Source organism: Amphiprion ocellaris, chromosome 8 (assembly GCF_022539595.1).
Source record: "Amphiprion ocellaris isolate individual 3 ecotype Okinawa chromosome 8, ASM2253959v1, whole genome shotgun sequence".
In the NCBI taxonomy this organism is placed as follows: domain Eukaryota; kingdom Metazoa; phylum Chordata; class Actinopteri; family Pomacentridae; genus Amphiprion; species Amphiprion ocellaris.
Window position 1 is genome coordinate 26,863,565 of NC_072773.1, and position 11,544 is coordinate 26,875,108.

General features: G+C 40.1%; 1 protein-coding gene across 3 annotated transcripts; it reads left to right on the forward strand.

The window, feature by feature from the left end:
• The first annotated feature begins 248 nt into the window (after positions 1 to 248).
• LOC111574202 (amphoterin-induced protein 3) lies at positions 249 to 11,260 on the forward strand. 3 transcript variants are annotated; one of them, XM_055012732.1, is made up of 3 exons: positions 249 to 482; positions 714 to 817; positions 1,417 to 11,260. In XM_055012732.1, the coding sequence occupies exon 3, from the start codon at positions 1,457 to 1,459 to the stop codon at positions 2,849 to 2,851; it is 1,395 nt and encodes a 464-aa protein (XP_054868707.1). In that variant the 5' UTR covers positions 249 to 482; positions 714 to 817; positions 1,417 to 1,456; the 3' UTR covers positions 2,852 to 11,260. The 3 variants fall into 3 exon arrangements, with proteins under 3 accessions (XP_054868707.1, XP_054868706.1, XP_035808003.2); XM_055012731.1 differs by having other exon boundaries at positions 717 to 817; XM_035952110.2 differs by having other exon boundaries at positions 249 to 817.
• The last annotated feature ends 284 nt before the right edge of the window (positions 11,261 to 11,544 follow it).

Here is an 11,544-nt window from a genome sequence, read left to right on the forward strand (position 1 = left end):
TGGGATTATCAGTGAAAGGTTAACGGATGGTACATGTAATATTCATGAAGAAAGCTCCTCAGTTCTGATAATCAGTTAGTAAGCAAAATACTAAAAATTTAATGCAATTTAATATTAATGGAATATTGTGGGAAATTTGATATTGTTGGGAGATGGAGAAGGAGAGACAGGGAGAGCGAGAGAAGGGCAGCCACCAGCATCATTACTTAATGATGAGAGAGGGAGACACAAGGCTGGTCTCCAAATGACACAGTGGAGGAGGAGGGGGGGATTGTGGGAGATTAAGGGAGCTCTTTGCTGTTTGTTATACACTGCAAAGCACCGCGGGATGTTTGCTGAGCGGCACTCTCATTTGGGACGAGGAGAAAAACCGGCAGGGGGACCTTAAACTTGGCTGAGGAGAAAGGCGAGATCAGTGTATTATTCCTTGAGCGCCTCGGGAGGAGGATCCGGGAAGAAGATAAGGATTAGACAGCACTGGTGTGGGTATCCATTCTTAGGATACAACTTGGAAATAGAAAGAGAAGAAAAAAAAACGCAGGAAAGTTGTGGAGCCTCGCGTTGCCGCTAAGCAGTTTATTTTGGATTTGTGGCTTGGAAGAGTTTTTTTTTAATCATTTTTTGGAGGGGAGAATGGGATTAACTAAGTGAACCACTTGTCCAGATGTGGAATGAACTTTTTCATTTTTAAATCTTTATTTTTTTTTTTAAAGCAGACCTAGCAGTCTTCAGATTCATCCAGTGGGAAATCTGTTTGGGCTGATGATGGTCATCTTCAAGACACTTGTTAGCAACTGAGAAGAAACATCTGTTTAAGGTGAAGTATTTCGATTTGTGTGTACGACATTAGAATGCTAAGCTTTCATGATGTGTTACAAATATTTTCTAAAGATTTGGGGTTTTTTAGATAATTAATGTTTTTTTACTCTAATTCCAGCTCATAGATGGACTTTTCTCCATTTCTTTTACTGTACTGTGATAGTGAACTGAATCTGTTTGTGTTTTGGGCTTTTTGTCAAACAATGTAATACACTATTCTCCCTATTTTCTGACACTATACACTGTAACTACTACTAAAAAAATCAACATATTGACAGATAACTTAATAGGTATTTATAGGATTTTTTAAACCCTATAGCGATTACTGCAACAACAACTGTGCATTGCTTCTATACACATAGAAATGTAGGTGAGGCAGAGGATGTCTTATTCGAAAGCTGAGATTTTATCAACCACTTTTCATCTTTTGCCATAACTCCTGAAGGCTCTATATGGTGATAACCTTGTAGTCATCTTAAATATGTCTGCTTATCAGCTCCAAGCACCAGCAGCTTGACAAAAACAAAACAAACAAAAAAAACAAAACAGATTTTTACTACTAGTACATCATGCTTTTTGCATTTGATCTTTTTTTAGGGGGAGCCAGAGGGTTTAAGAAACCTTGAATGTTGAACTGATGTCTACAAACATGACCTGTGGGCTGTATCCAGGCCTCTTCCTGCTGCTGCTCTGCCTCCTCCATGACTCTGAGGAGACATGTCCATCCATGTGCCTCTGTATATCTGATACAGCGAGCTGCAGCTCCGGCGGTCTGTCCAGGCTGCCTCTGTCCCTGCCCTCCTTCTTTGTCACCCTTGACCTCAGCCACAACCACCTGTCCTGGCTGGGTCCCGGCAGCTTCCAGAGGATGCCCAGACTGGAAAACCTCCGGCTGGCCCACAATCAAATCAGCACCGTGAGTCATGACGCGTTTCGCAACGCCTCTGGCCTCAGACACCTGGACCTGTCCTCCAACAAGCTGCGTATGATAGAGCAGCACTACTTCCAGGGACTGTGGAGGCTAGAGGAGCTCCTTCTCTTCAATAATAGGATCGCACAGGTAGAAGCCGGAACGCTGAATGGCCTGAGCAGTTTAAAAAAGGCCTACTTCAGCTTCAACCAGATCACACACTTCCCATTCTTCTCCATCCAAGATCATAGTCATCCGTTCCTGACCATGCTCGACCTTTCATCCAACCGCATGTCTCATCTGCCATGGGAGGACATGAAAACTTTGCCTGGGTTGGTGCAGCGGGGTCTGTATCTCCACAACAACTCACTGATCTGTGACTGCTCCATGTACAGTGTGTTTTGGCACTGGAATCTGAGGGGCTACGACTCACTGAGGGATTTCACGGATGAGCTTACCTGTTTCATATATGGCGAGCCACGAGCAGCGATCCGGTTTCTGCGATACAACCGCTTCTTCCACAACTGCACTGTGGAGAAAGCAGTCTTGCAGCCTGTGACGGTTCTGCTGTCCAATGTGCTGGTTTCAGAGGGAGAAAGAGTGCGTCTGGACTGCCAAACATCCCTGAATAGCACAGACCTCTCATTTACATGGTTCTCCCACAGCAAGGGGTACATCACCCAGAGCAGCATAAATGACACACTAATTAGCTTGTTTCCTAATGGTACCTTGGAGATTGAAGAAACCAAGGTCAATGACTCCGGTCTGTACGTGTGCACAGCTGTGGATATTAAACAGGCCCTGAATGCAACTCGGGAGGTGAATGTGACGGTGCTCCTGCCTGCAGCGGAGTCATTCAACACTGGCTATACCACATTGCTCGGCTGTGTGGTGACCCTGGTCCTAATCTCCATGTACCTTTTCCTGACTCCATGTCGCTGCAACGGCTGCAAACAGTCAAACCCTGCAGTTATCCCCATCGCAACCTGTGACCCCAGCACCCTGTCTTCTGTTTTCTCATGCACCACAAGAGACCAGTCCAAAATCCACACTAATAAGCACGTAGTGTTCACGGAGCCGATGATGATGGAAGAAGGAACAGAATGGACTTCAGAAAGTTGAAAAACTGTTTTTTTCTTCATCTTGTCTTTTTATTTTCTCAAGTGGAAACAGAAAACCTCTGGACAAATGAAACCTCCTCACTCAGGAAGTAATGGATTTTATTCAAGTATTAATGCTGAAAAGGAAAAAAAATGAACTCCATGTCTCTTTCCCGACTGCCAGCTGCAGTCAAAAGGCATTCTGAGCAAAAAAGTAATATCTGATGCTTTTCTGTCATACGGCCAGGTAGTTGAAATGAAAGTTTCAGCTTTAGTTTATTACCCTCAGCATGCTGACACTGCCCAATCACAGCAGAGCCATTATCTGCCCTAAAAATCAGCCAATAACTTCTCTGTGTACTCAGGTACAGCACCAGGGGGGATATTTCTTATGGGATCAGAGAATGATTCTGGCTCACTTTCCACAGAAAAACTTTAAAGCTTACACAGTAGCACTGCAGGTGAATGACTGTACAGACTGCAGAAAGTCATTTCAGTTTATGTATCTTAGTCAAGTTGAGGTGCTCCATAATTAGTGTGGTAGAGCTGAAGATGAATTTAAATATGCAGCCCTCTTCTATTGTAATATGTAGTTTGAAAATGAGGCACCTAAAACTTCATCCATCGCCTGAAAACTTCAATCCCGACCAAGAATTCAATCCCTTTAGATCAACATTCTATACTGATGTACTTTCAGTTTTGAAAGCAATTATTTTATCATTTCCACTGATGCCTGCAAACGCAAACAGTCTCACATAAACCTGTTGCATTATCTGGCAAATAGTGAAGTGCAGAAATCAGGAGTGTCAACAAACCACAAACCAAACAGCAATTGGAATGCTCTTCAAAGACAGCATCTCTTTGACCAAATACAGCAGAGCACTTTTGAACACCACGGATCAAACACAGCCACTAAATTTGTACTGAGGTGACAAATTCTGCAAGCAGCTATGACGCAAACCCTGCAGGGGGCAGATGTTGTATAGCTTTGTTTGCTCCATTTGTTTTCTTTTTACTTAAATTCGGCGTAACAAGCTTCAAATGGCAGAATTACATACTGGAACAACAGAGATGAAAGGCACTGAAGAAGGACCAGCATGATATGGCGAGTGGTTTTAATGTTTATTTCCTGAGTTTCACTATCTACAGTTACAGATGTCAACAATGTCGTTTTGACTAGCTGTAATTACACTGCCTGTATTTTTATTCAAGATCTCTATCACTGGGGAAAATTACAGTTAAAGATCTCGGTAATTCAGTTGTGACTTGTCAAAATAATAGCTGCAGATATCTCAAATGTCATTATGACGAGTTCGAATTGTTGTGCATGTGAAGTTTCCCATTGGATCTTGGTCCAGCGACGCATTTAAGTAGTGATCACAGAAGTAATAATGGTAGCTGTGATGGAGGGAAAACGCCATGAAATCAAAAGACCTTATCAATGAGGAATTTGTAAAGAAAAGGAGCTTGGTTGTTTATAGATTTGTGGTTGAAATATACTCAAGCTCTGGCCTCGGGCTGCTCTAACATGGCAGTAAAACAGTTTGACGTATACAGTTACAATGCCAATAGCATGTTTAAAAAGCGAGCTGCTTCCGCCTCCCACTTGATGTAGCTTCTGACATAACAACAGATATGTGCAGCATAATTTTGCTAAGGGAAATCTCTAAATCAAGATATCTGTATTTACATTTTGACTACACAGAATTCCCCCACGTTGTTCTGACTAGTTCAAGCTTAACTGAAGATATCCAAAAAGGACAGTTTTGAAGGGACATTAAATACATCTTGAAATAGCATTATGACAAGTCAGAATCAAACTATAGATGTCAGAAACTGGAATTACAACTAGGCACATTTCAGCTGCAGATATCAGAAGTTTGCATTGGTAAAAGTGACATTGCACATATTTAAAATGTTCATTTTTGACCAGGAAGAGCTGAGTTATGGATATCTACAATACATGACCAGTCTAGCTATTAAAACTTAAACCTGCACTGCCATGAGGAGGTTGAGAGCATTACGATGAAAGTCCAAAGAGAGCATATGGGTGGTCAAGGATGAAGGGATATTAAACCTGATGAGACAAACAATAACCTCAAAAGAAACAAATCAATTTCCTTGAATTCAAAGCATCTTCAGTGTTTTGAGGTTGTAACTTAATCTTAATGCAGACACTGGATGGGCCTATGGATTGCATCGAGATTGAATAGGATTAGATGTAATCCCTCACATAATGTCACAGAGAAGTCGTCGGTAACTGCACATCTGACAAAGCAGTGCATGCTTATGGTGTAGGGGCCTTTGATTACTTGTAAATCCTTAATTTAAACTTGACTCCTTTAAAACCAGAGGAGACTAATATTGCTGTGCAACTTGAATGTGAATTCAAACACACACAATTACAAAAAGAAGGGAAATCTGGAATCAAATGGGCAACTGTGCATGAAAGTGGAACGAGTGGTTCTTTTACTTTTAAACTCTCAGGGATTACACAAAAGCCTGTGAGACTAAAAGAGAACTGTATTGTAATGCACCAGTCTTTTTCAATCACACTGTTGCTGACTTGGTTTGTTTCAAAAATTTCAAATGTTTCCTCGGTGGGAAGCAACATGAACTCCTGAACAACGAATTACATAACATGCTATGTGCCTGTGTGATATAACGTCTTGTATTAAGAGTCTGACCCGTTGTTTTTCAGAGGCTCCGCAGTGGAAGCATTAAACAGTGTGATGAGTTGAGGTTAAGGTTTCAGGAGATTAACACAAGGATAAAAACCAGGTGCTTTGTCAATTTCTGTATTTCTAAATCCCTCTAATCTGGTTCCACTCTCTGACACAGCGCACATAGCTGGGTAAGGTTTTATTGTTTCCGATATGATTAGCAGACACGTTAAATCATAGAGGACATGATGTGAGTAGCTCACGGATGGGCTTTTTGTTTCACAAAAGGGCCCACAGATGACCTCTAGTTATGTAATCTCAGTGCTGATTTAGGCAGAACGTCAGAGTTAGGATGAGTGAAGTTAGAACCCTGATGTCATTTGGGATCCAGCATTTTATTTTAACCTTGTGACAGCAAGTACTTAACTGATAATGGGAGGCCTCGGTGCATTTGGGAAAAAAACAAAATACAAAAAGGTATAAAAGCACTCAGTAAAGGATCATTTTGCTCTATTAAAGCAATGCACATTTTTGTAGTTCATTTTAAACACACAAGGCAGTAAACAGACAGATTTATTTGCTATAATTAGGACCCTCGTAATTTGTGCTGTTTCACTTGTACTAACATTACACATTGATAGATTGTTCTAATGATTACATGGTAAAATAAAAATCCAATTTCAATCTACACAGAGAGGTGCAAGTCTATATGATTTAGTTTGGCTGTTTTCTGACAATTATCTTAAATTACCCAGATGTAAGGGAAGCACCCCTTGATGCTTGAAAAGAGGCCCCTCGCCAAACCAAAGCAAAACACTCCATCAGGCTTCAATTAAAACATGCACTTCCCTTCCCAGATTAATTGTTTTTCCTAGTTAGGCTGGGCTCCCAGGGATTCGAAATCATCTTAGTCAAGAATCTAATTACTGTGAAAAAAGGAGTTTTCCTCTGAATGGAACCAGTTGAATTGCTTTCGCTTGTTGAAGAGAGCCTTGACTGTCAACACAGGCTATTACTGAACTGTCAAAACAGTCATCAGGCAAGAGTGGAGGCATCCAGCTGTGTCAGATATGTACACATCTCTCAGATGCTTTGACACCCACATACACAAGCACAACAGGGGCCTAGTGTCACCTTAAATCCTCATTTTATTCTAAGTTGACAATTTACTTTGAACATGTGCTTGAGAGTGTACAAAGTATTCCTTTCAGAACAGTCCACCAGCAGCCTTTGCTATAGAGGAGATCTTTTTTAGGAGGTGGGTCGGTTGCTTCCAAAAAAAGATTAAAACAGATGCAGGCTGCTACACCATGCTGTTTATCATACCTCTGCACTGAGTATGAATGCAGGCTGCGGTCTGTGTTTTCAAAGCAGAATAAAGCAGCAGAATGGCCGACATGTCATCAGGAATCCGGTCTCATTGTGGGGAACATAGCACAGAAATACCTCCTTAATCAAATCTGTAGCTGAGCCAAGCGCATTTCATTGTAAAGAAATAAATGAGTATATGCAGTGATCTTCCCTGATGTAAGCTATTCAGCAGGCTGGGAGCAGTCTCCTGGTGCACCATCTCTCTGGGGCCGTTATGGGCTTTAGTAAGTGGAATTTAGTTGGATAATATAGGATTTGACAAGCACAATGACTCAAAGTATTTTAAGTTTTATATTGTGGCCCATGACCACTTTCTTCTTCTTCTTCTTTTTTTTTTTTACAGCATCCTCTTGTCTTTTTATGTTTCCTCAGTGTTCGGTTCTCGTAATTCCTTCCTCTGGCTTTATTGTCTCATGTTGTACTGATGGTTCCTTTGTCATTAGATGTCACACTTGAACAATGAACTTTGATGGAATCTGGCTTTATTATTTCTATTAAAAAGACCTTTAGTGTCACAGACAGAGAGGATAGCCCATCTACAGCATGCTATAGTGTCAGCAGTGGCAGATACTCTACAATGTGCTACACTGGCTCTGGAGATTGCAGTGTTGGTCTGGCTCCCAATTTGATCCGGGCTGAAATATCTCAGCAGCTATTACACAGATTGCCATTAAATTTTGTACAGTCATTCGCAGAACCCAAAGGATGAAACCTTTTAGCTGCGGAGATACTGAGTGAAAGATGTCAGCAAATATTGAATGAACTGCTTTGATGTCTTCCTCGAAATTAATTGTAATAGCTTTGTTAATCCCCTGACTTGCCATCATGCACCAACCCTGGTGTACATTTTTTTATTTGGTTTGTGACCCCATTTCTGCAAAATTGATGACATTCAGGTTCCACTGTACCTCATATGTCATGCTAATTAGCAAATTACAGAATGGTGAACGTGGTAAATATTTTACCTGCTGATCATCTGCATGTTAGCTGTACCACTGTCTGCATGTTAACATACAGATCAAAGCTCTGCCGTGTCTAAGTACAGCCTCACATAGCTGCATGCATGGCTCTCGTATCACCATGTTAATCGCATTACTAATATTAATACAGATATCAGTCGCTTGCATAGTCTCATAAAACATTAATGGATTATGCCTTTTTCCTGTGCCACTATCTGCACATTTTGTCAATCACTTCTACTGTTTTGTGTGTCCAACAACACTACACAGTCTGGCCTGCATTGGGGCTTCATGAAAGCTGCCGTTAAGCTACATTACCTCTCCGTGGTCAAGCCCCATCCTGAGGCAATGTTGCCTTTTCAGCTGCAAAGTAAAGCTAAAAAAAAAAAAAAAGTGAGAAAATGGAAACTAGAGGATTTCCATAATCTGAGGTGTTGAGACACATAACAGGAGAAGTGATGCTTGTGTGCTGTTACATGAATACAAGAGCAGAGTCATGGTTCACTCTGGCCTAAAGCCTCACATCCTTCTGAGGCACTTCTTCATGTAACACCAGAACTCGGGTAACTCCACAGCTCACCAGTCTCATCTGATCAACAGTTTTTTAACTGTGCAAAAACAAACATGTTGTTTCTTGACCCCGATGTTACTTCCCCTGTATGTCCTAATCCAATAAAACTGGTTTCTATTCTAAAAACTGAGTTAAATGAGTATATTATGTGCAAAATGGATACTTGTAGTCCATGTTTAACCCTTTGATGCGCAACATGGGTCAACAGATACCCATTTTCCATTGAACATGGGTCACTTTTGACCTATGCCTTCTATTGAATAATTACTGCAGTGACGAATATGTTTTAATTGACAACAACTTATTCAACCCTAGCTGATGCAGTGAGGAGCTTCTCATTTCTTAAACAACTATGGTGGAAGACATATCCTGAGGTAGTAGATAGGATGTTATTGTGTCTCAGAAGGGTCAAATTATTGACTTGCATCAAGCAAAGAAAACAACTAAGGAGATCTCTGAAACTACTAAAATCAGGTTAATAGTCATCCAACGCATTATAAAAACCAGCAGGATAGTGGGGAAGAAATGTGGTCGGTCATGTGGTGTGATGAGTCCAGATTTACCCTGTTCCAAAGTGATGGGTGCATCACAGTAAGAAGAGAGGCAGATGAAGTGATGCATTCATCATGACAAGTGCCTACAAGTCTGTGGGGGTTGATCAGGTTCAGCAGCGTTATGTTCCCAAAGAATGAGGTCAGCTGACTACCTGAATGTACCGAATGACCACGGGAGTTTTTCTTCCCTGATGGTTAGGGTTATGTTCCAAGATGACAATGCCAGGATTCATGGGGCTCACATTGTGAATGAGTGGTGAGACATCATTTTCACACATGGATTGGCCTCCACAGAGTCCAGACCTCAGTCCCATTGAGAATGTTTGGGATGTGCTGGAGAATACTTTGCACAGTGGTCTGACTCTCCCATCATCAATACAAGATCTTAGCAGAAAATTAATCCAACTCTGGACAGAAATAAATGCTGTGACTTTGCAGAAGCTTACCGAAACAATGCCACGGCGAATGTGTGCCGTTCTCAAAGCTAAAGGTGGTCCAACGAAATATTAGAGTGTGTGGCTTTTTTTGGACGGGCAGTGTATTTGAATTAGAATCTAAAATCAGCTACACATACAAATTACCACATTAAGCCATATAAAACAATGTATTAGTAATAAAAAGGATAAATCTGTCCATCAACCATTAATGGCAGGAACTCCAGTAACTACTTCAGTTTAAATTGAAACGCTCATATTGCAGAAACAAAAACACAAATAACAACACAACTTATCATTTGAAACTAAACACTTGTAATTTGCTTGGCCTTTGTCAAAGTACTCGACTTCTATTTGTAGCAAGTGAACATTTGTGTGGTCAGCATTGTTTGAAGTTGTACTAACCTTTTTGTAGTTTTAGCAGGTGGGGTGTGGTCATCTGACTGGCTTCAGGAAAAAGATGGCAACAAGGAAGTACCAGGCTTTTACACCTGAGCTGCCATTCAGACCATACCAAGTGCTGCCACTTGAAGGGGTGCACCAGGTTTATTTGATTTAAATATGACTTTTTTCTTTCAATTTGTGTTGGATCATTTGATATATTTAGTTTTTTAAAATTATTATTATTCTTTTGATTAAGCAGGCCAATTGTACTGGTTTGTGCTTTTTGTTGGTGTAGATGTAGATGTTTTATGTTTTACCTATTTTGTGTAATTGGTTTGATCAGCCAGTATTCCATATTCTATTAGATACTTCAACCTTTTTAAGTACATTTTGCAAATCATATTTCTGTACTTTAGCAACAGTTTAGATGTGGTATTTTTACATGTAATGGAGTATTTTAATAATGTTTTTACTAGTATGGCATTGCTACTTTAACTTAAGATCTGAACTGATACTGAATAGGTTCTTCATTCAAAGAAGTACTGAAGCATTATCAGCAAAATAGCAAAAGTAAAAACACTCACTCTGCAGAAAAATGGTCCCTCTGACCGACATATTAATTATGACATTATCAAACCGTTAATACTGATGCATGAATGCATAAATGGCATTTGGTAGTTGACACACACGGTTTGGTAGTTTTATCTGATGAATCTGAGGTACTGAGAGATGATTAATGAGTTGGCAAAGTTAATCTACACAAGATTAAGTTCATTTTTTTTGGACTCTTCTTGAATCTTTGGTGCAGTAATTTAAATAGAAACCATCTGACAATTTTAGAGGGGAAAGGTGTCTTTGATGGAACTCAACTCATAGACATCAGAAATGTGACACCAAGCAGACAGTAGTAGAGTCCTAAGCTCATTTTATGTTTTTTTTATGAGAAAACTGAAAAGTAATTGCAGTTGTGAGATTAATGTTGTGAATTTAGTATGAGTTTAAATGGGAATAAAATGGAAATGCTTTAGTAGAGTAAACCAAATTTGTACTGAAGCACACTTCCTTACTAAATGTACTTGGTCTAATGAGAAACTTAGAGAATTTTAATGAAATGTGTGGTTAACTGCAGGTTTTTAGCATCATTCAGCCAACTTTTCATCTGTGGTTCACTCTCACTGTTCCATTAAGCTCATTTCAAATGGGAAAGCCCTAAGAAAGTCATTTTACCCGCTACCTATGCAGTACCTGATGGGACAAGAAGTTAAAAGGTGAGTGTTGTGTTAACTTGGCCAAAAACAATCTGTTGTATAGGTTCGTCTTTTCACAAAAGCTCTACATTCCTGTTGTTTTTTTTTTGTTTTTTTTTTACAGACATTCATTCTATATTTATAGAACATACACAACACCAACTAGTATATCTGAAAAGTATTCCTTATGTTCACCATAGACTGAACTTTTGTCTGGATCTCAATGCATAAAATTGTATTTGTTGTGATACTTCTTATTGTATTTATTTCCCTTTAAAAACCTATGGAGGTCAGTTAGTCGTGTCTGTACTTCATCCTCCATCACAGAGGCCCCTTGGATCATACACACAAGCCCCAAAAACTCAGCTCAGCAGCTTATGATTGCATTTGTGGTGGGTATTCTAGGCATAAATATCCGTGTGGTGTGTGGAGTCGGCTGCTGTAAAAATACATCGTGCTCAGTGTTTGTGTGATGGGTCTTAGCTATAATTGATTTGACAGGAAAAAAACTTATTTTCACAGTTCCCAAAGT